This window comes from Chelonoidis abingdonii, chromosome 1 (genome assembly GCF_003597395.2).
Source record: "Chelonoidis abingdonii isolate Lonesome George chromosome 1, CheloAbing_2.0, whole genome shotgun sequence".
NCBI classification, from domain to species: Eukaryota; Metazoa; Chordata; order Testudines; family Testudinidae; genus Chelonoidis; species Chelonoidis abingdonii.
Window position 1 is genome coordinate 11,114,320 of NC_133769.1, and position 24,815 is coordinate 11,139,134.

The 24,815-nt window shown below is 53.4% G+C and overlaps 1 protein-coding gene across 1 annotated transcript in view; it reads right to left on the reverse strand.

Annotated features, from left to right (window-relative positions):
* SND1 (staphylococcal nuclease and tudor domain containing 1) overlaps window positions 1-24,815 on the reverse strand; it is a 446,649-nt gene that overhangs the window by 115,909 nt on the left and 305,925 nt on the right. Inside the window, exon 14 of the mRNA XM_075061914.1 lies at window positions 2,282-2,354. Within this exon, the coding sequence (XP_074918015.1) occupies window positions 2,282-2,354 (73 nt within the window). The remainder of the gene's footprint in view (window positions 1-2,281; window positions 2,355-24,815) is intronic.

A 24,815-nucleotide genomic window follows, 5' to 3' on the forward strand; every position in this document is an offset into this window, starting at 1 on the left:
CTGAGACAGGAATTGGGCTGGTTTATCAACATGGGGCCAATGACACACCCACCAGCGACTCCAGATTCCTGAGCCGGTATGTCAGTACAAGGGACTGCTGAGAATCACTTTGCTTTAGCCAGCAGCATAGCTACCCCAAGATGCCCCAGTGCAGGCTGACTCCAATGGACAGCCAGCCCGGCAGCGGCACTGCTACTCCCCCAGGATAGCAACGCCGCAGAGAACTCTGTGCTCTGGCTCCTGGGAGAAAGGAATCAGCTCCCTCCACACAACAGCGCCCCTTCTGGCCAAGTGAAGAATTGTACCAATGGGCCCCCGAGACGTATTTGTGGGGAGTCAGAAGTACAGTTGTTGCAGGCGCTAGGCTGCAGGGCCAACCAGCCCCAGGGCTTTCCTTGGCTCACAGCCCTGCGACAACACAGGGCCCATTTCCACATCGACTGCTTCGCCTAACAATCCCCAGTGCGCAGGCAGCAATGTGCCGGGTTATGTGCGCTTATCCTATTTGCCTTCTCTATCCCTTTTCCAGGCCGCAAGCGCTCCAAGCAATTCCAGCCTGAGGACAGCACAAGGCAAGCGCTCCAACTGTGCCACCGAACAAAGAAAGCCCGTTTCCTTTCTCTAGGCCTCAAACCTTTTGGTGCCGCTGCTCGCATTCCAACACCGCCCCCTCCCACCTCGGCGTGCAGGGCAGCTGCAGGGCTGTGACGTTATTGATATAAACTGGGACCATATAGAACATGGGTTGCAACCAAGGTCCTGTAGTGGCACCAAATTCTATGTAAAGGGGGTCATATAAGGTGTCTAAGACCAGGTTATGGGTTGGCTGGGTATGATTATGCTGTCTGTATGTCTGTATCATTTTGTAGTTGAAGTTATGAATATTGGCTGTATGCTGTCTGTATTTCAAAATGGTGCTGCAGTTCTGGGAAACACCCCAGACAAGTGAGTGTTAGCTCTGCCTAGTCTGCTTGATAGCCCATTAAGGACCATCAGCAATACAACTGACCCATTGAGAGGAGGCAGATATGCCTTGTAACTCAGCAGGGTGTGCAGGGACTTGTCCATGTGACTGCAGACTCCATTTTGCTGTAACTTTCCACAGTAAGAACAAAGGAGTGTTCTTACACCTGGAAGAGCCCATATAAGGCGGAGGCCTCATCTCCATCTTGTCTTCAATCCTGCTTCTTACCTCTGGAGGGACTTTGCTACAAGCTGAAGCTCTGCATAAAGGACTGATGACCCATCCCAGCAGGGGATGTTCTCCAGAGACTTATTTGAACCTGCAGTCTTACTCCGTCACTGCTCAAGCCTGCACTAAGGACTTTGCCATCACTGTATGTAATTGATTCATTTAACCAATTCTAGCTCTCATTTCTACCTTTTTCCCTTTATGAATAACCTTTAGTGTTAGATTCTAAAGGCTGGCCCGTGTATTTGTGGGTAAGGATCTGTGGTCTGGGGCTTGGTCCTTGGGATCGGAGACCTTTTCCTTTACTGGGTGTTGGTTTTCTAACCATTCATCCCAGGATTGAGTGCACTGGTGGTTATACTGGGACTGGAGTGTCTAAGACTTGCTTGTGTGACTTGTGGTTAGCCAGTGGGGTGAAACCAAAGTCATTTTTGCCTGGCTGGTTTGGTTTACCTTAGAGATGGAAAAACCCCAGCCTTGGGCTGTGACTGCCCTGTTTGAGCAATTGGCCCTCTCAGTTGGGTCCCGCCAGAACCGCATCGTCACAAGGGCGAAGAGCGGAGCCGAGCGCGCCAGCAAATTGGAAAAAGGCGCTTGCAACACACAAGGGAATTGAAAAGGGCAAATTGTGTTTTAAATCTGAGGGCTCTTCCCATTTAAACGATAATCATCAATCAGGCCAGGGTCTCGCCCTTAGCCCCCTACTGGGGCTGCACCACAAGTGCTGTCTGCGACTGTCTGTTTCAGTAGCCACCCTCTCACCTGTGCCTGGAGCATGATGGGAAAGAGCCAGAGGCCCAGAAGCTGTGGCACCTTGAGGAAGTCCGAGCTAGTCCTCCAACAATGAAGCAGCAGCAAACATGCGGATTCAGGGCCCAGCAGAGGGCTCGGTGTGGAGACCACAGCCTGACACGCTGTCTCCAGTCATCTCGCTGCTCCTTGGCATCCCCCCGCTGTCTGCTATACCCACATGTCGTCGCAGCTGACAAGGTTGTGCACTCTCAAGCCCTTAGCAGTATCCCTAGGCTCTATCACAACACAGCTAATAATAATGCCACGCGGCATGGGCAGAACCATGCAGATCCTTACCCCAGAGATATCGGCCACGCGGTGTATTGGCACCTCTTTCTTGCTGTGCAATCCTTTGCCATTCTTGATAGCCCTGTTGGAGGGAAAAACAAACAAAATATAATCAGCCTGGGAAAGCAAAGCGAGCTGTGCCATCTGCACTGCGCACACCGGATGGCACCAACAGCTCGGCTCCGTGCGCAAGTGGAGCCCAGACGTGCTCGTTAGCCTGCTAATCCCAATTACTGGCATTCAGCTGCTCACCTGAGCTATGCATGTACCTGATCAGAGAGAACATTTGTAGATGTTACCAAATTAAATGGCTTTATCCCCCGCACAAGGGAAGGAATCAACAGGAAGAGCACGCCAGGGAGAATCAAAAGTAATAAATGTTTCTTTCAGCTTTTAATCACGTGAAATATTTTAAATGCAAAATATGCAGCCAGCGTTCCAATTCTAATGGAAATATGTTCCTCCCAGGTAAAAAAGAAAAAGAAGATAAGTAGCCTGAATGAAGCAACACTGTATAAGGAAGTCATTTAACAGCCACAAAAATTAGCAAATGCTACAGAAGTGACATGAAGCCCCATTTTCAATTCCATCTGAAGCCATAACTATTAGAGCATATTAACAGGAAAAGAAGAATTGCCACGACAGATCATCTCGGTCCAGCCTGGGCAGCACTCTTCCTCTCTCCCTCAGCTCCGGTATCCTGCCGCCTTGCAGCCGTATTAGCTCCGAGCTCTAGCTAGCAGATTTTATCTATGGGGAAAGGAGTTTTGCCCACAATTCAAAAGGAATATGATGCACACCTAAAATGTAAGTAATTGCCTCCTTCTGACGCTGGGATAGGCATCTGTGAAACCTAAGACCCCAATATCCAGCCCTGAGCCATGCCAGAACAAACCACTAGTCTGTCTCTGTGCTGCACCTAGCACAATGGGGTGCTGCTCCATGACTGGGGCTCCTAGCCACAAATGCAAAACAACAAATAAAATAAATCAAGGTCCCAGCCCAGTCTCCTGCTTGTGGCAACAGCCAGCATATGACACTGCAACATGGCAAATTATTGGGGGCAGGGAAGAGATTCCTCTGCACTCCAGCTTTCACCCGGTAGCAGCCAACCTTGGAGCCTGCATAGCTACAGTGTTATTAAATGGCCAGATTCATCCAGGCTGTTCCTTTTCCTGAAAGCCTAGATGCTATCTGACTCCCTCCTGTAGCGAATCCCTTAGCTCAACCGTGGGCTGCGTGACATATTAAAAATGGACTTCAGGAAAGTTGCAGCTCTGTATTTTATAAATATTGAATGAAAGAGCTTCGGAGTTCGAATGCTCCAGCCTGGAGACAAGTTGTCCCCCCACCTCCACCAGTGTTGCAAGTCTTGCAATATTTGGGGTTTTATGTAAAGACCCAACTCCTGGAGTCATGTGAGATTCTCACATACAGAAATTTCTAGCCCTGTGGTTCCAGAGAAAAGCTTGAAAACATGAGCCCCTGAAGGCTTGAACACTAGAAAGCAAATTTAAACAAACAATTTGTACAAGCCTGGAAGATAATAGGGTGATAACAGCCAGTGCAGACTTGTCAAGAATAAATCATGTCAAACCAATCTAATTTCTTTTTGACAGCATAACCACCCTAGTGGATGCAGGGAGGGAGAAGAGAGGGAAGCAGGAGCTGTGACACAGCTTGATGTGAGTAAGGCTTCTGACACTGTCCCATATGACATTCTCATAAGCAACCTAGGGAAAAGTGGTCTAGATGAAATCATCAGAAGCGGGTGCACAACTGGTTGAACGCACATACTCAAAGAGTAGCTATCACTGGTTCACTACCAGAGGATGCATCTGGTGGGGTCCCATGGGGTCAGTCCAGGGTCTGGGACTATTCAGTGTTTTCCATTAATGATCTGGATAATGGAGTAGAGATAATGCTTATAACATTCGTAGATGACACCAAACCAGGAGGGGCTGCAAGCCCTTTGGAGGGCAGGATTAGAATTCAAAACGAACTTGAAAAACTGGGGAGCTGATCTGAAATCAGTCAGAGGAAATTCGATACAGACAAGTGCAAAGTACTTGACTTATGGCTTATCTCCATGGCACGTTACTGTGGCAAGGGAGGGCATGCATCTACAGCGCACCAGTTTACCCCCTGCTGGGCACCTACAGTGTCCTGGAGTGCTACTCTGGCACTTGCAGTGTCCACACCCAACATTACTGCATGGCAAGCCGGTGTGCTCTAGATTCACACTTTGACTTGCCACAGTGCCCTTACAAAGGAAAAATCAAATACACAACTATAAAATGAGGAACAACTGGTTAGGTGGCAGCACTGCTGAAAAGGATGAGAGGGGTTGCTCACCCTGTGCAGTAACAGAAGTTCCTGCTCTACCGCCGAGTCCATGTTTGAACCCTGAAGCAGAGGGGAGGAGAGTGGGTAGTGGAGCACCCACAGGGGGAACACATCTCTAAGAACCTCAGTTACTGTACAGGTGAGTAAAGCCTCTTCTTCAAGTAGTATCCATACAGGCGCTCCACTTTAGGTGACTGTAGAGCAGTGCTCTTAGCTGGGAGGCTGGGGCGTCGGAATCATATCAATGAGGACAGGACAGTGCATTCTAATATGGGATCTGATGGTTAATCGTGGGTGATCACATAATGCTGTATGAATGTGTCTGATGCGCAACTGTCTGCCTTACAAATGCCCATAATCAGCACGTCCTTTGGAAAGGCTATGGAAGTGAACAACGATTGAGTGGAATGCATTCAAACGCCCAGTGAGGCCCATATTTATGTGGCTGGTAGCGAAGGTGAGTGCACTCAGAGATCCGTTTAGCAAGTCCCTGTTTCAGATGGCAGATCCCTTTGATCTTTCAGCCCCAGAGAGGAATACACGTGATAACTGAACGATTTAGTTCCTTCGAGGTGGAAGGCCAACGCCTAGGGTAGCACAGCCTCACGCTGGTTTCCATGTGGTTTACAGAAAAAGGATGGAAGGTGGACAGTTTGGTTCAGGTGAAAGGATGATGGTACCCTGGGTAAGAACTTCAGGGGGGGTCATAACGGGACCTTATCCTTGTAGAAGGTTGTGGGGGGGACGCCATGAAGGCACCAATTTCACTTGCCCAGCGGGTGGATGTAATGACTACGAGAAAGGCAGTCTTCATGAATAGGCGCATGGAGGAACAGGTCGCCGTGGGTTCAAACAGGGAGCTTGTGAGGGAGCGTAAAACAACACTGAGATCCCAAGGTGGGGTGGGGTTTCATACTTCACAGTACAAGTTGTGAAGGCCCTTGAGGAATATTTTTGGGTCATCTGGTTTTTACCCACCTGATGACCTTCTATCTTAGACTGGAATGCAGTGATGGCAGCCAGGTGTACACGAATGGAGCTCAAGTAGAGTCCTGGTCTTGAGCTGAAGGATGTAGTCCAGAATGAGTGGTAAAGGAGCCCTCAGCACTGAAACACATTTGGTGCCGCACCAAGTCTGGAATCTTTACCATTTGTGTAGATAAAGATGGCGTGCGGTTGAACGTTTACTATTTAAAAGGATACCTTTTACCTCATCAGAAAACACGGTTACTCACCTTTGTAACTGTTGTTCTTCGAGATGTGTTGCTCATATCCATTCCAGTAGGTGTACGCGCCGCGCGTGCACGTTCGTCGGAGACTTTTACCCTAGCAACACTCGGTGGGCCGGCAGGGCGCCCCCTGGAGTGGCCCCGCCATGGCGGGTGATATATACCCCTGCCGGCCCGCCCGCTCCTCAGTTCCTTCTGCCGGCTACTCCGACAGTGGGGGAAGGAGGGCGGGTGTGGAATGGATATGAGCAACACATCTCGAAGAACAACAGTACAAAGGTGAGTAACCGTGTTTTCTTCTTCGAGTGATTGCTCATATCCATTCCAGTAGGTGATTCCCAAGCCTTACCTAGGCGGTGGGGTCGGAGTGAGAGGTCGCAGCGTGTAACACAGCAGCAAGCCGAAGGCTGCATCATCCCTGGACTGTTGGACCAGGGCATAATGGGAAGCGAAGGTGTGCACGGAGGACCAGGTCGCTGCCCTGCAGATTTCCTGGACGGGTACGCGCAAGGAACGCCGTCGATGATGCTTGGGCCCTAGTAGAGTGCGCGGTCACATTGCCCGACGGGAGACCGGCCAGGTCGTAACAGGCCCGTATGCAGGACGTCACCACACGAGGAGATCCTCTGCGAGGAGACAGGCAACCCCTTAACCCGGTCAGCCTATGGCGACAAAAAGCTGGGGGATTTGCGGAACGGCTTTGGTCTGTTCTATTATAAAAGGCGAGCGCCCTACGCACGTCTAAGGAGTGCAACTGCTGCTCCCGGCGAGACGAATGAGGTTTCGGGAAGAATACGGGTAGGAATATGTCCTGGTTGACATGAAAGGCCGAGACAACTTTGGGGAGAAAGGCGGGGTGCGGCCTTAGTTGTACTTTGTCGCGATGGAACACCGTATACGGGGGCTACCTACCATGAGGGCGCGCAGCTCTGACACACGCCTAGCAGAAGTGCATGGCCACCAGGAATGCCGTCTTCCAGGACAAGTAGAGGAGGGAACACGTAGCCAGCGGTTCAAACGGGGGGGGACATAAGACGGGACAACACCAGGTTCAGATCCCAAGAGGGGGCTGGGCGGCATAGGAGACCTGGGGTAGAGACGCTCCAGACCTTTAAGGAATCTAGCCACCATGGGGTGTGAGAAGACAGAGCGGCCATCGCTCCCCGGGTGGAAGGTGGAGATAGCCGCTAAGTGAACCGGAGAGAGAGGACACCGCCAGGCCTTGCTGCTTGAGCGACCAAAGGTAATCGAGGACGATTGGGATGGAAACATCGGTGGGGTGGAAGCGCCTCTCCGCGCAACCAGCACGTAAAGCGTTTCCACTTGGCTGAGTACGTCGTCCTCGTAGACGGCTTCCTACTTCCAGAAGCACCTGCCTCACTGGTGAAGAGCAATGCAACTCGGACCTAGTCAGCCACGCAGGAGCCAGGCTGAGAGGTGCAGCAGAGACGGAAGGTCCGGGTGACGAAGCCGGCCGTGGTCCTGCGTGATCAGGTCCAGGTGAAGAGGCAGGGGAACAGGGTCGACTACCGACAGGTCCAGCAGGAGAGAGAACCAATGCTGCTGGGGCCACGCCGGAGCGATCAGAATCAAGCGGGCCCTGTCCCTGCGCACCTTCAGAAGGACCTTGTGAATCAACGGAAAACGGAGGAAACGCATAGAAGAGGTGCGTCGCCCAGGGAATCAGAAAGGCGTCTGCAACCGAGCCCGGTTCGCGACCTTGGAAAGAGCAGAACATCGGGCACTTTCTGTTCCTGCGGGATGCGAAAGAGGTCCATATGGGATGCCCCCACCTCCGGAAGAGCGCCAGGGCGATGTCCGGGCGAAGGGACCACTCGTGGGAGCAAAAGGACCGGCTGAGCCGATCCGCCAGCGTATTCCGAACCCCGGGAGAAAGGAAGCAACTAGGTGAACAGAGTGGGGCTATGCAAAAGTCCCACAACGTCATGGCCTCCTGACAAAGAAGAGGAGACCTCGTACCGCCCTGCTTGTTTACATAGTATACCGTCGTTGTGTTGTCGGTGAAAACCGAAACACAGCGACCTTGGATCTGCTGACGGAACGCTTGACAAGCCAGGCGGACCGCCCTCAATTCTCGCACGTTGATATGTAGGGCGAGTTCGGGAGGAGACCAGCGGCCCTGGGTCCGCAGGGCACCTAGGTGAGCTCCCCATCCCAAGTCCGAGGCGTCCGTTGTCAGGGACAGCGAGGGCTGGGGCGGATGGAACGGAAAGCCCTGCACACACGACGGACCGATCCAGCCACCACTGGAGGGAGTGGAGGACGTCCTGAGGAATCGTGACTACTGTATCTAACGGGCGACCTGGCGGACGGGAGCTGAGGGATGAGCCAGGACTGGAGGGGCCGTAGGCGGAGCCGAGCATGCGCCGTGACGAATGTGCAGGCCGCCATGTGGCCCAAGAGTGTCAGGCAAGTACGTATGGAGGTTAGAGGTGCTGCCTGCAGCCTGTGGATGATGGCTGTCAAAGCCTGGAACCGCGACAAGGGAAGAACGGCCCTGGCCATGGTGGAGTCTAGAACGGCTCCGATAAAACTCTATCCTCTGAGTAGGGGTTAGAGTGGACTTCTCGGCGTTGAGCATTAGGCCTAGGCTCGTGAAAAGGCGGCTGACCATGCGGACGTGCGCTGAGGACTCGCTCCTCTGAGGGTCCCGGATAAGCCAGTCGTCGAGGTAGGGAACACATGCACGCGACTGCGACGAAGGAAGGCGACGACTACGGCCATGCATTTGGTAAACACTCGCGGGGCCGTCGAGAGGCCGAACGGGAGGACCGTGAATTGATAATGCCGGCCGCCGACAACGAAGCGAAGGAACCTCCGATGGGGCGGGAAGATGGCTATATGGAAATAAGCGTCCTGCATGTCGAGGGCGGCGTACCAGTCTCTCGGGATCCAGGGATGGAATAATGGTCCCCAAGGACACCATACGGAACTTCAACTTGACCAGGTATTTGTTGAGCTCTCGTAGGTCGAGGATGGGTCTGAGACCTCTCCTTGGCCTTGGGGATCAGAAAGTAACGGGAGTAAAACCCCCTGCCCTTTCGTTCTCTGGAACCTCCTCTATGGCCCCTTTGTCGAGGAGCGTTCGTACCTCCTGGAGGAGGATCTGCTCGTGAGAGGGTCCCTGAAGAGGGACGAAGGAAGGGGGTGGGAGGGTGGGTACGAAGCAAACTGTAGCGGTATCCAAGCCGCAACACGCGGAGGACCCAGCAGGTCTGAAGTAAGCTGGTACCACGCCGGGAGGAAGAACGAAAGACGGTTGGAGAAGGGAGGAGATGGATCCGGGGGGAGGGACTGGTACAGCGCCCTCGGGCGCACCTTCAAAACGAGGGCTTCGGCCCGAGGAAGGCTTGGAGGGACCTGGCTTTGGCCCCCCTGGTTACCCGATTGTCTGCGCCTGCCATTCCTGTTTCGCCGCCTGGCAAAGTCTTGCCTTTGCCTGGGCTGGGGGTAAGGCCTGTGTTTGCTGTTGAGGCCTGAATGGTCCTACGCTGGGTGACCGGCGTATGCATCCCCAGGGCGCGCATAATGACCCTATTGTCTTTGAGGCTTTGCAGCCGAGGGTCAGTCTTGTCCGAAAACAGGCCCTGGCCCTCAAACGGAAGATCCTGGATGGTATAGTTGGAGTTCCGGAGGAAGGCCAGAGACCTGAAGCCACGAAATGCGGCGCATAGTGACTCCGGAGGCCAGAGTTCCTGCGGCCGAGTCTGCAGCGTCCAAAGCCGCCTGTAGGGAAGTGCGCGCGAACCTTTTCCCCTCGTCAAGGAAGCGGCGAACTCCTGACGATGAGCGTCCTGCGGGAGCAGCTCCTTAAATTTATCAGCCGCCACCCAGGTGTTGTATGTGTAGCGACTGAGCAGAGCTTGCTGGTTGGAGACCCGCAGCTGCAGGGCGCCTGCGGATAGACCTTGCGGCCAAGCAGGTCCATACGCCTCGCCTCCTTAGACTTGGGGCCGGAGCTTGTTGCCCGTGGCGCTCCCTCTCATTCACAGATTGAACGACGAGGAACACGGGGCGGGTGGGACATATAAGTACTCATAGCCCTTCCGAAGGGACCATGTATTTACGCTTGACACCCCGAGCAGCGGGAATGGAAGCCGGTGACTGCCAGATGGTGGTGGCATTGGCTTGGATGGTCCTTATAAGGGCAGGGCGACACGAGTGGGCGCATCCGCCGAGAGGATGCTCACGACCGGTCCTCGATCTCGGAGACCTCCTCAGCCTGGATGTTCATGAATTTTGCGCCACGCGCCTGAGGAGGTCCTGGTGCGCCCTGAGGTCCAGTGGGGGGGGACTGGTGGATGTCGTCCCGCACCGCCTCATCTGGGAGGACGACGAGGAGAGACCTGGCAGGAGCGGGTCTGGTGGCGCTCAGACTGGAGCACCGGTCTGACTCTTGCGGGTGCTCAGGATCTGGAGGATGAGACGACTGCTCTTCCGTAGGGGATGGAGGAGGGCGTGAAGAAGTAGCCTCCGGAGCCCTGTGCTCAGAGACCGACGACCGGAGGAATTTGCTGGGGGCCCTGGGCTTGGTGATACGCCCAGGGGGTCCAGAAGCCCCACTGCTGAGGACCATGCTCCTGCTGAGTCTCGGAGAAGAAGGGCAGGGGTCTTTCAGCGTCTAAGTACACACTGCCCGCCCGCGAAAGACTGACCCCTGGCAAGAGGGCCACAGGGGAGCCGAACGTGAGTGGTACGGTCCCGCACCCAGGCGGCGAAAGACCTCCTCGGTGCCGGAGATCGTACCGTGATCCATACCGGTGCCGCGATCGAGACCGGGACCTGCCACCAGCGCTGGTGCCGGGAGGGTCGACCGGGATCTGGATCGCCGATGACGCTCAGGAACGATCCTCGAGTCCCGGGTGCCGGTAACGGTGGCTGGAGCCAGAACGGTGCCGGGAGTATCGAGACCGGCGCGAGGATGATCTGCGCGCCGCGAGTACGACCGGTACCGTCGTGGAGAGCGGTGTGCCAGGACTGCGAGCGGCGTCGCGAGCGAGACCTCCCTGGGATCGAGATCGGTGCCGAGATCGTGACCGGTGCCTGAGCCTGGAGATCCGGGACGTGCTCGCATCGGCGTGGGCTTGCCCTTAGACTGCAGAACCCGCACCACGGCAAAAGTGCCGGGGGTTGGGCAGCACAGGCTCCGTTAGAGCGATGAGGTCCCTGGCCGAGAGAAGGTCTCGGCGTGGACGGACCATCAGCTCAACCCCAGATCTTGGCGGGGAGCTGAGAGGGATCGGACTCGACGGACCTGCCCGGGCCCCTGGAGTCGACGAAGTCCCTGGCACGGCCAACCCGGCTGGCGTCGGCGCCGGAGCTCTTTCGAGCAGCTTGAGCTGGGGTAGAGGAGGTAGACAGTCCTCTCCCCTGAACCGGTGCCGGAGAAGGTTGGTTGCCGTGGCGTCTTCGCGGTGCCGGAGTGGATCCGGTGCCGGAGCCAAGCGGCACACTCGTGCCGAGACGAAGATAAGCGCCTGCTTCCATGAGGAGCGCTTGAGTGCGGCTGGTCTCTGCTCCTTCTGGTCCTCGGGTCTAAGGCCTTGCAAATGCGGCACTTCAGGAGATATTATGCGATCCCCAGCACTCTCAAGCAGCTCGTGCGATCGCTGGTAGGCATCGGCTTCTTATCAGGCCGAGCACGTTTGAACCCTGGCGAACCAGGCATGAGCCCGGCCGCTGGGCGCAGGAGAGGGCTAGCGCCCTGAACTGCGCTAACTATTATGACACTAGAACATGAAAGTCTACAACTAATACTATCTATGTGAACATAATTAAAACTAGAACTAGAACTAAGATTATATCAGATGAAACGAAGAGAAGCTAGGGGACGTGAGGACAGCTATGGCCGCGCCTCCAGAAGTTGTCCAACCGACGACCGACAATCGGCGTAAACAAGGAATGAGGAGCGCGCGGGCGGGCCGCCAGGGGTATATATTACCCACTATGGCGGCGCCACTCTAGGGGGCGACCTGCCGGCCCTCTGGAGTTGCTAGGGTAAAAGTTCTCCAACGAACGTGCACGCACGGCACATACACCTACTGGAATGGATATAAGCAATCACTCGAAGAAGAACAGGACACCTCAGGAGCGTGGAATCATGAAGGAGCCATGCCTTCAGGTGGAGAATCTCCAGATTTGGATGGAGAATTTGGTCTGCACTCCGAGAGGCGGTGTGGATTTGGCTGTAGGGTTATTGGAGGACAAACCACCATGTGCAAGAGAAGGTACCATATCTGTTGGGACCATTAGAATGAATTCAGCTTGCTCTACTTGCATCTGTGAAGCACGCTGAATAGTAGCGGAAGAGGTGGAAAGGCATAGAGGAGAGGTGCATTGTATGTGATGATAAAGGCAACCCAAGGGCACATGACTTACAAGGAGAGACTGAGGGAACTGGGATTATTTAGTCTGCAGAAGAGAACAGTGAGGGGGGATTTGATAGCTGCTTTCAACTACCTGAATTGGGGTTCCAAAGAGGATGGAGCTCGGCTGCTCTCAGTGGTGGCAGATGACAGAACAAGGAGCAATGGTCTCAAGCTGCAGCGGACGAGATCTAGGTTGGTGCCACAAAGTCCCTGGGCGATGCTCTGGAACTGCTTCCCACAAAGCCAGTCAGGACTTTGGGGAGCCTCCTCTCCCTCGGAGCAGACTGGCTCCAGGGCAAGAAGCTCACATGGCTTCACCTCTTGGGTCTCTCCTTGGAGCATTCAGCATCCTCTGCCCCTCTGTGCGCTTCCCACAGTGAGTCCGCCCTGGCAGGGTCCTGGGGAAGCCAGAGGATCCTGCACCCCACTTCGCAGTCAGACGTGACTCTCAGCCAGCCAGTAAAACAGAGGTTTATTTGATGACGGGAACACTAGGTACCGCGAACCAAACCCCTCGGCTGGGTCCATTCCGGGGGGCAGTGAGGCAGACCCCCACGTCTGCACTTCACTCCTCGTCCCCAGCCAGCTCCAAATTGAAACCCCCTCCAGCCCCTCCTCTCTGCTCAGCTTCTTTCCTGGGCCAGGAGGCCACTTGATCTCTTTGTCTCCAACACCTTCAGTTGGCACCTTTGCAGAGAAGAAGGGGCCCAGGCCATCAGTTGCAAGGAGACAGAATCCCAGGCCTTTAGGTGCACTGGCCCCTTGCTCTGCAGCAATCACACACCCTTATTCCACCACCTAGATACTTAAGAACTGCATAGGGGACACTGAGGCACCAACACCATATTCAGAGAAAACATTAAGAACATTCCCACTTTGTCACAGTTGGACATTAGGCAACACTTTCACTAGGAGGGTGGCGATGCACTGGAATGGGTTACCTAGGGAGATGGGTTACCTTAGAGGTTTTTAAGGCCCAGCTTGACAAAGCTCTGGCTGGGATGATTTAGTTGGGGTTGGTCCTACTTTGAGCAGGGGGTCGGGACTAGATGACCTCCTGAGGACTCTTCCAACCCTGATATTCTGTGATTCTTCTATGATCTGGGGAGGATGAGGAGAGGTTGGCCGGTGCTGTGACCACTTCCTCATGTTCCTCGAAAGGCTCTCTTTGGTTTGAGGGGCCTGGAGACTGAGGAAGATGAAGAGGGTGCATGTCAGTTCCTCTGATCAGTGGTGGCTGAGGAAAGCGTTGCCTGGGGGGGAGGGATAGCTCAGTGGTTTGAGCATTGGCCTGCTAAACCCAGGGTTGTGAGTTCAATCCTTGAGGGGGCCATTTAGGGATTTGGTGATTGGTCCTGCTTCATGCAGGGGGTTGGACTAGATGATCTCCTGAGGTCCCTTCCAACCCTGATATTCTGTGATTCTGTATGCTACCCACAGGTCCCAGTATGGGCAAACAGGCATACAGGGCGGCATCCATGGGCACCTGTAACAAGGACCTGGCTTGGTTCTCATGTCCTGATATCGAGGGGGTGTAAAGGATTCATGTTGTGCCATCCCTTGATATGATAATGGGGTGGGCAGTGTAACTGAGCAATCCTCCTCACTAAAGAAGAGGGGGGGGCAGTTCCAGGAGGTGAGGGAGTGTGTGGTATCATTTGCATCTCTGCAGGGGAGACATGAATTGGTCCTGCTTTGAGCAGGGGGTTGGACTAGATACCTCCTGAGGTCCATTCCAACCCTGATATTCTATGAATTGTTGGTAGTTTGCTATGGAGAAGCAGCAACGCCGCAGTTTCAGAAACAATCAAGTCTCTTGGGAACCTGAACTCTGTGGGACCAGCACGATCATTAAATCGGTAATGCATGATGTGAGTGCACTGGTGCCATAGGCATCAGCGCAGATGGGCTCGGTGCCAAGCTCAGCTGAAGTCTACCAAGCAGCCAATAGGTGGTGCCAAGGGCTTTGCCTGTGTCAGGGGCTTCTCCAGTGCCGAGGCACTAAGCCATGGGGTAGCTGGTACCAACTGAGATTTCTGATCTGTCTTTGTCAGTGCCCCCTTTATGTGATCCTGCCCTTTTAGGTTCCTTCGAACTCCCAATACTACTGGGACTGGAGGTACTTGGGTGATGAAAGGAGCTAGGTCTCACTCCAGAAGACGTGGGGGCCACTGACCTCAGGAGGTGTTTCTTGTCATCCTGACTAGGAACTGAAGACACTCTCTCCACAGTGTGCTGTGAGTGTGGGCTGGCAGATGACGGTGCTGATGGAAACCACTGCACAAGAGAGGTATCAGGAGTCAGGGTCTAGCCACACTGAGCCTTCCATCATAATTTTCGTTTCAGTTCACAGGCCTCTTGGCCTGCATTTCCAATTTGAGGCAGCGGGTACACTTCTGTGATACGTGCCCCTCTCCCAGACAACAAATGCACTGTGAGTGGCCGTCACTCATGAGGATGGCCTTGCGGCAGGAGAGGCACCTCTTAAACCCGGGGGAGCCAGGCATAACCCTGCGCAAGGAGAACTTTGCTGTAGGGTAGAATGTAAGAACTTACACTAAGCTAAAAGGTAATGGGGAGGAAAGAACAGAAAGAAGAGTTTGGGTTTGGCGGACTTTTGGGGAGAAGAAAATAAAGGGAGGAAGCAACTACTATCTACTTTGAACAGAAACTTATTGCCACTACAGACACTGATGATGCCTGTGAAGGGCTCTGCTAGGGATTCTGTCCCAGACCCAGGGGCATTGAGAAGGAAGTAAGGGCAATTGGACCACGTAGCACTACAGAAGCTGCTCATGGTGCAAGATGGGGAGGAGTACATGTGCAGCCCAATGGGCACTGCTACTGAAGATCTCTGATCCCAGGGGCAGGGACGCTAGCTCACCTAACGTGGAACACTCATAAGGGGACACATCTCGAAGAAGAACTGGGGGCTCTAGTGGATCATAAATTGAATGAGACAACAATGTGATGCGGTTGAGAAAAAGGCTGGTATCATCCTGGGGTGTATTAACAGGGACATCTTCTATAAGACGGGGAGGTGACTGTCCAGATCTACTCAGTACTGGTGAAGCCTCAGCTGGAGTATTGTGTCCAGTTCTGGGTGCCACTCGTTAGGAAAGATGTAGATAAATTGGAGAAAGCCCAGAGAGCAGCAGCCAAAACAATGAAAGGTTTAGAAGACCTGACCTCTGAGGAAAGGTTAAACTGGACATGTTTAGTCTTGAGAAGAGAAGGCGGAATGGAGACTTGATAACAGTCTTCACATCTGTAAAAGGTAGTTATAAAGAGGACTGATCAGTTGCTCATTATGTCCACAGTAAAGGGTACATTGAGAAGGAATGAGCTTACTCTGCAGCAAGAGAGATTTTGCTTAGATATTAGGAAAACTTTCTGGCAACAAGGATAGTTAAGCACGGGGACAGTCACCTAGTATCCCTGGTAGAGGTTGAACAGGTTGGTCGTAATCCTGCCTCAGAGCAGGGGGTTGGACTAGATGACCTCTCAAAGCGTCTTCCAGCCCAACATTTCCATGGTTTTAAGATCCACCCAACATTGGCTAAAGAAACAGGACATTAAAAGCAATTAAAATCGATCTTGTAGATCCCAAGACCAGAAGGGACCATTGTGATCACCTGCTCTGACCTCCTGTACAGCACAGGCCACAGGGCTCCCCTGAATTAACTCCTGGTTGAACTGTACTTCAAGGGCCTTTAAGAAGTACCTGAAAAGGATGGCAAGTTAAATCACAGTGGAGCTGAAGAGCTGCTGACTTCTGGGGCACCACACCGTAACACCAACGTCGCTCTGCCATCTAGTCTTATCACTTTTGTGGACTGCTTGCAAACGCATCTGTGTGAGAAGCCATCCGGGATATTGATAAAGTTTTCATGTAATTTGTAGCTTGTCTCACTTGTTGGAGAGGAAAGAGGGAGAAAGATCAAGCAATACCCCGGATAAGCTCACCAGAACTGAAAGGTCTCTCAACACAGACGGCAGGTTAAAGGGTAACACACACATTTATTAAAGCCTGGAACAGCTCCTTCCCCTGACAGGTTTGTCCTTTTCCGTTTGCAAATGCCAAGTTTATTTTCCAGGTGTTTCTAGTGGAGCAAAAGCTTATTACGGCTGCTGTTGGTCAGCCTCTCGCTGCACCGGCCTCAGCGATGTCAGCAGGAAGGGAGCAGGGCTCTGTGTATCTGTTAATTGCTACGTGCAGCCCAGCAGGGGGAGCTCATCACACTTTTTAATGAGGCAAAGTGGGGTTTGTTTAATTTCCCAAATAGATGGATGTTGTTATACAGCTGTAGGTGTTAGACTGCAGAGACATGCCTTTCGTTCACAGGCCGGGAGTAAAGGAAATCAGCACTCTATATTTTACAGACGGGGAAACTGAGGCATTCCCAGCCCTCTGGTCTATGTACGCGGCCACACTTCTTCTGTCTCAGCAATGGGAGATTTAAGCAGGCATGAGCTGAATGTCCCACTGGGTTAGACCAATCTGAAGGCAGGCAAGGAGTACAGCTATCAACTTGGCTCCAAGCTGCCCTTGCTGGATAACATTACTGAGATGGAGGCAGCACTTCCAGGAGTTCTCCATCATCCTGGCCCACATAGTTCCCAATCAGAGGAAGCACCGAGACTGCACTTGTTCCATCAGTGCATCTCCTCACAATGGGAAGAGGCGGGGTTTTTCAGCTGTCATCTGGCCATTGAGTTCTGATGGCTCAGTTGCAGTCTGCCATCACAGGGTGGGGAGACCATTCGGAAATGGACTTTTTCCATGCAGAGATCCCAGGGCATGGTGTGGGGCTGCTGCTCAGCCACCATGACCAGGGCTCTGCTGAAGGGTTCAGGGCACAATCACCTTTCCCGTTCAACACGCAAGGCCACTGGGGAAGACGTCAAAGTTCCACGGACCTCACTGCCATCAGCGTACCGCCAGCACGCAGACGGCTCGGCACCTTTTCTTCTCCCAGGCACTTGAATGAGACCAATCCTGCTGGTGGGTTGGGGACGGACTTGGAGAGTCCGACAAGGGTAGTTATTGGATGAGGAGTCACCCATTGCTTCCAGAGACCCAGGTGGCATGGTGGGCAAAATGCCCATGCTCAGTGCGATTCTTCTTGGACCTGGGCCGTGCAGAACCTTGGAGACTTTCACAGAGGATGGCAGCAATAAATCCTGCCCACTCCTGAGACGTTGCAGAGGGGGCAGAATGCAGCAACCTTCCCTGCCTGCAGAGACTAGCCATGGAGCACACGCCAGGCCAGCACTCTAGCAACCACACTGAATCCCTGAGCATATCCATGGGCAATTCGAGGGCTTGACTTTGACCTATAAAGCCGTATGCGGCTGAAGTCCTCTACCACTGCTACTTCCCATGCTCTGCTCTCACTAACTTTTCTGGCTTGGAATACCTGGGGCAGCTCTGGAACTGACGTCCCCATTACTTTGGCCCCAGAAGGCTGCTTGACCTTCACAGACTGTTGCCAGTCCCATCTGCTCTCTCCAGCTGCTGGATATAGAGGACTGACCTTCCTGGGTGTTGTGTTTTCAGAACTGCTAATGGAGTAGGGATGGAGGGGATGTTACTCTTGTGTCTGGGGATTATTGTCTAGGCTGGAAATTAGCCTCAATTCCACCACCGCTGCAATGGTCCCTGTACAAGAGCTTGCATTTATCACTGCTTGAAACCGGGGTGAGCTGCAACAGACCCAATCGCCGCTCCCCTGCCTGTGCATGGCATCGATGGCTGGAACCAGGGCAAAGGCTGGTACAAACAAGACCCTGTTTCAATCGTGGCGGAGTGATGGGCATGGTTTGGGGTTTGTTTAAAGAGGTTTCCTGCTGTTGCCAGCAAGATGGTCACCTCTGCTTTAATGGTGTTTCATTCCCATAGTTCTCTGCCCAGACCCAGGCACTCGATGGACATCTCTATACATTGGAGCACAAATGAGAAGCGTCGCCAGACCAGTCCTGGTACAAAACCCACACCTTTCCCCTGCTCTCCCCAGTTCTGGATTCGGCCTTGATTTCTGCAGCCCTTAGACTCTCATATTAGACTCAAAATAAAAGCTCCTGACTTCTCAAACTTCCCCTACCGGGCCCACTAATGGCTGCTCCTAGACACGCAGTGTTGCCTTTGTTCAGACTGGGCCGTGATCATCATAAAATACAAGGGAAAGGTTCAAAGCCCTACAGAGGCTTTGTAGAGCAATCAGTCTGCTGAGGGGTATCATTTGGGTGCAGTGGAAAACAGGCCAACCTCTTAAATAGTAGAGACAGATTTTTAGAAATCAGAGCGACTCAGTGCTTCCAGGGATAAGTGGCTTGGCAGCAGATGACTGTTTGCCGGAAAGCAGCTACCTGCTCCATTTCTGAAAGAGAAGTTGTTAAACTTGCTAGCAGTGAGTTATTACAGCAAGTTGCCTACCATGTTCCACCCAAACTCACTCCCTGACACTTCAGGGTAGTAGAATTGTTCAGAGGAGCTGGACTCATCACAGCTTCACACACTGAAATCGTGAGAGTCCTGCCAAGCTCAGAGGTGGAATGTCCCCACCAGACGGTATCTTATTCCAGAAGAACATGTTCTTCCAAAAGCAGAGGTCAATACATCATTTGTGCTTATGGCCCACGAGACTCACCTGGTGGCTGTCATTTCTGGGGGTTCAGATACCACATCAGGGAACAGTTGGCTCCCAGAGCGGGCTGAAGAGGTGGGCTTTTAGGGACAAAGTTCTTTGAAGGAGCTGTTAAGTCACAATCCTTTCCGCCTTTGCCCCAAAAGATGCTCAGAGGGAAGCTCAGATTCTGATCTCAGTTGTCCCACTGTCAATCTAGAAAGCTCCCTTCAGTGGAGTTACTCTGGATTCACACCAATGTAATAGAACCTGGCCTCATTTCCGAAGTCTCGGGAGAGTTACTGCTGAATGCAAACCTGAACTCTCCCTGGTGGGGACATCGTGAAGTAAAGAACTGGGGCCGGGGAAGAGAGAGAGAGAAAATTTTAAAAAAAAATATCACTTGAATCAAGGCTCACAAACTGCAATACACATTCGTTATACTCGTATGGGGATTGCACAGTGTCACTCTGGAGCAGAGTTAAGGTTGTTTGGGGGCCTCAGCGGGGCATTGCCATGCCTGCACAGCTTTGGGTTTCTTTGAAGTTTAGCCTGCACTTTGAATGCTCGTTCTGGGACAATTCCATCAGCCCTCTATCACCAGCCTCAGCCTCAGCTCCAGTTCCTGTTGGTTGGGCCTGGGAATGTCAAGGCTTGGTTCTACCCTTGTGGCGGGAAGCCTGCATTCAGAGTCCTGGCTTGTCTTCCTCAGTCCGACAAACCAGGGGCTGGATGTTCAGTGTGACACTGGGACTCCGACCTATGTTCTATTCCTAGCTCGGACGCTTAGTTCTTTGTGACCTTGGGCAAGTGTCTCCCCAGCTCTGCGTCCTAGCTTGCCTGTCAGTAAAACAGGGAGAAGACTCCTCTGAGAGTTATCAGGAAGATTTAGGTTTATAAAGATCTTAGAGACTCGACTAACTGGGGAGCACTTTGATATCCACAGCTGGGAAACATTTCACAAGTGCAAAGCATTGTCAGCACCCTCCCCTGAGCCCACCATTAGAGCGTGATCCCAAGCACACAGCTCCCCCTCTAGCAGCAGATGCTACCTTCACTACCTGCTGCATGGGGCAGCTCATCCACCTCCCTGAGCCGACTGTACTTGGAAAGCCTCAAAAATCAGCAAGCCAAAGAGGAAAGAATCCACTTGTCCCCATCTCCGTGCAGTCAGAGCCAGCACAAACAGCAGCAGTTTGCTTAGGATCAGGCAGGAACGCAGCAGAGTGCTCACAGGTTAGTTCAGCTTCTAAGTTCCTTTCAGAGCAAATGAATGAAACCAATGTGGATTTCTCTGTCTTTATAAGGTCAAATGAAAAGTGGAGGCCCAAAAAGCAGCCAAGTATTTGCTCTTTAAGGTCTCTCTTCAAATCAGCTTCCCCAGGAGAAGAGATGTGTGAACCTTTCCTCAGCCAGCCAGGAACCTACAGATCACTGCGCTGAGCCTGTGTCCCACAAACCCTGGTGGCCCTATGTTTAAAATTGGTGACACTTCAGGGAAAATAAATGCCCTCTAATCTAGAGGCTGGCCCAGGGGGATGGGGATACCGTCAGCTGAGATGCACGTGGGGTTCTGGATGCCAGCATGGCTGTAGCAGAAACAGAAACCAAACACTAATACTGCCACCACCACTTAATGCCATCCAGGTGGGAGCTCATGTTCACTGCTGCTGCCAACGGATGCACAAAAACAGCACACCTGGGGTGGGGGGGCCTGGATGGATTAACTTGTGCGAGCAGGGCTAAAGCTAACTCTGCATAGCTTGGCTAAGGGCGACAAAGGGTGCAGAAGAAGGAACAGGAGACAAGTATTTAAAGGCACAGACACCAAGGAAGCAGACGAATTGTTTACTGCAGGGAAAGGGGATCTGACTTGGAGGGAAAGGAAAGGGAATATCAAATCAGACTTCCCCATAGACTCTGGACTTGTCTCCCAAAGCAAGTTGTGTTTGATCTCCTCCCACACAATGCTCACTAGCACTATTACGGAGGCTCTAGTAGCTAAGGCTGCGCTGAGATGACTCCTCTAGGGACTGAGGCTGCAGCAGCCAGGAAGAAGGGCTCTATGGGACCCAGCGAGTTCTCCCCATCTTATCTTTCAGGGGAATTGACAAAGTGGCTGAGCAGCCAGGCCATGTCCTGACTGGAGGTGCAGACTGGAACGCAGAACCTGAAATAATACAGCAGGCACAGCTGGACCTGCTTGAAGGAGCAAAGGATGGCGTAGGGAGCAGCTGGGCTGGCTGGTTCGGTGCTGACTCCAAAACATCCCAAGGACCCCTGGAGAGTACACAGTCCCTAGAGCAGGGGCAGGCAAACTACAGCCCGTGGGCCAGATTCAGCCCGTCTGGGCTTTCAGTTCAGCCTACAGGATTGCCAGCTCTGTGGTGCAGTGGGGCTAAGGCAGGCTCCCTGCCTGCCCTGGCCCTGCTCCATGTCCCTGTGGCCCCTGGGTGATGGGGGTCCAGAGGGCTCTGTGTGCTGCCCTCACCTGCAGGCACCGCCCCCTGGAGCTCCCATTGGCCGGGAACCGGGAACTGCAGCCAATGGGAGCTTCAAGGGTGGTACCCACAGGCGAGAGCTGCCTGCCCCACCCCACCCCCAGGAGCCACTGCCAGACATTGTGGCCATTTCCGGGAGTGGTGCGGGGCCATGGCAGGCAGGGAGTCTGCCTTAGCCCTGCTGCACACTGCTGCCACCCCAGAGCCACTCAAAGTAAGTGGTGCTGGGCCAGAGCCCGCACCCCGAACCTCTCCTGCACCCCAAGCCCCTGCCCCGAGCCCCTGCCACACTCCTCCTGCCCCCCAGCTGCTTCCTGCACACCGCACCCCCTCCCACACCCCAACCCCCTGCCCTACATACATTTTCCCCGCCCCTACCCTAGAGGATTAACCTCAGCACAGCCTCAGATGTTAGCGCTACTAGAGCCTGCTCTGCCCCTAGATACACCAGCCTCTCCTCCCCCTCAACTCTGCCCCAGAAATACCCGACTCCCGCATTCTCATCAACTCTGCCCCCAGAGGGATACCATCCTCCCTGTTCTATTCATGCTCCTTAACTCTGCCCCAGAGCAATGCCAGCTGCCCCCTACGCCATCCTTTGCTCCTTCAAGCAGGTCCAGCTGTGCCTGCTGTATTATTTCAGGTTCTGCGTCTAGTTCCCAGGGCTGACAGAAGGCTGCACACTATGGCTGTAGACTGGAAGGACTCTGGCAAAGCCACTGTACTGATCCACACCCCCATTCTCCCATCTGCCCTTCATCCTCTGCATGCTGGGCACGATCAGAAGTCCACATGTGCCTCAGAGCACTGAGCTGATAACTGGTTTCATACGCACACGTCTCTGATACTAGGACGCTGCTTCACCTCTGTGCTTGTCAAGCGCATCAGTGCTGCAATTTCGTGGTGTGGACAGGCAAGCTCATCACCTCCCTCTGCCTCTAATGACACTTGTGTAATAGATCGCCAGCAGGCTCTTAATGACCAGGGAGCTAATCACTGTTAGCATTCCATTTGCCTAGGCAAGCATCTGGAGCAGCTCTCTCTGGGCGGGCCGCAGGTTTCCAGAAAGGCAGCCTGAGCCGACCAAGCCACTGGACACTTTATCCACGCAGGGAGGCTCGGCTCCAGGGGCTGCGAGCAGCCGTGTGTTGCTCAGATGTACGCCAGCTGTGCTAATGAGCTGTCTACACTACAGCCCCTTCACACCGCCCTGGCAGTGGCACAGGCCTTCCCATGGGTATCAATGTGATGTGTGTCTACTTCACAAGGGGCCTTGGAGCAGTGAGAATCTGGCCCCTGGCGCAGACACCAGACCTGGCACATGCGTGAGTAGGAGCCCAAGTGTCCGAACTGCCGGGTTCTCCCTAGGCCAGCAGTAATGCCAGGCATTGCCAGGGGAGGCTGTGGTTTGCTTCAGTTTGACCCTCACTCTGGATTTCCTAATAGTGCCTTTGATCGCCACAAAATTTCCCTGCCTGGGTTTCCTGACACTCTCCAGCCTAACCACCTGGGCCTGCCATAGGTTTGTAGCAGGTTTTGATTGTATGCCACGTACAGGGACCCAAAGACTCCATAACACTGCAAAGCCAAGCAGGGTCCACCTGGCCCGAGCAAGCCCATTGCCCTCCACTCCCCAGCTCCCTCCTGCGCCGCCTTCACTGCTGGTCGCCAGGGCCCATTAAGGGTCTTAGCACATGGCCAGGGCCATGAATCCTGGCCAGACTTTACATAGGCTGCAGGAAGGAGGGTACGTGGACCATCTCACAGCTCTGGCAGAGCTACAGCAAGCCGTTCCAAGGCATGGACCCACACCCCCGCTCCCTAAAAGTCATCAGCATCTCCCTTCCCCTTCTGCTCTTCACACACTGATCCCAACAACAGTTCCAACACCTCCCCCCACTCGCCCCCTGATCCACAGCTCCCAGGCCCTTCAGTGGAAGGACAAGACCCTGATGCTTGTAACGGTGGAAGCAGAGTCACCCGCCAGCTCTCTACTCGGAGACTGGGGGCGGCACGATGGACATCCCAGTGCATCACCAGGAGGCACAAGCAGATGGGAGTGAACCCCCAAAAAGCAGAGGGGACATGCCCACACTGATTTCAGGGGGACATATCCAACTGATGGGGTTTAACTGGGCCCTAGGCTTCACCAGACTGCCTGCTTCTGTAACTCAACCACTGTGCCTCAGTTTCCCCATCCGGTAGGTGCTATCCCCAGTTGCACACTGTGACGTTATTGATATAAACTAGAACCATATAGAATATGGTTTGCAACCAAGGTTCTGAAGTGGCACCAAATCTTATGTAAAGGGGGTAATATAAGATGTCTAGACCAGGTTATGGGTTGCTGGTTATGATTATGTTGTCTGTATGCATGTGTCATTTTGTAGTTGAAGTTATGAGTATTGGCTGTGTACTGTCTGTGTTTCAAATTGGTGCTGTAGTTCTGGGAAAAATTCCAGACAAGTTGGTGTTAGCTCTGCCTAGCCTGCTTGATGGCCCGTTAAGGACCATCAGCTACACATGACCCATTGGAAGGAGGCAGATATGCCTTGTACTCAGCAGGGTGTGCAGGAACTGGCCATGTGATGCAGACTCCATTTTGCTGTAATTTTCCACAGAGAACAAAGAGTGTTCTTACCCCTCGAAGAGCCTATATAAGGCTGATGTCTCATCTCCATTTTGTCTTCCATCCTGCTTCTTACCTCTGGAGGGACTTTGCTACAAGTTGAAGCTCTACACAAGGGACTCAAATGCCCATCCCAGACGGGGGATGTTCTCCCGAGACTTAATTTAACCCGCAGTTTACTCCATCCTGCTACAAGCCTGAACTAAGGACTTTGCCATCACTGTATGGAATTGATTCCATTTAACCAATTCTAGCTCTCATCTCTGTCTTTTTCCTTTATGAATAACCTTTAGATTTTAGATTCTAAAGGATTGGCAGCCGCGTGATTTGTGGGTGAAGTCGATTGTATACTCGACAATTGCCCCCTTGGCTGACACCTGCGGGCAAAGGCTCAAGGTTTCACCGACGCCCTGATCGTCGGGCGCTAGCGCCTGGACCCCTGTAACACGGTGACTTCGGGCCGTGTGGGGTGGCCGTCGCTATGCACGGAACTCTGAGACGTTTGATGGTCCTCGGACACAGCCATGTGGTCGCGGCATCTACACCGAACCTCACCGGCCACCCGCCAGTACTAGGTGTGAGCACTGCTGGCTCCACCGCACCCATGAGGGGGGAGGGAAACCCTTCACCCCCCTATAAACTACATCCCCTGAGTCCTGGACCACCGATCTGGATCCACCTCGTGAGGGTCACCCTGTCCCCACTTACCCGGCCCACTTGCTCATAATCATGATATGTGTAAGCCCATCAGATAGCATGTACCCTCACTGCTCCCTCTATATTTGACCCCACGCACCACACCCCGCATTGGGACATACAGACT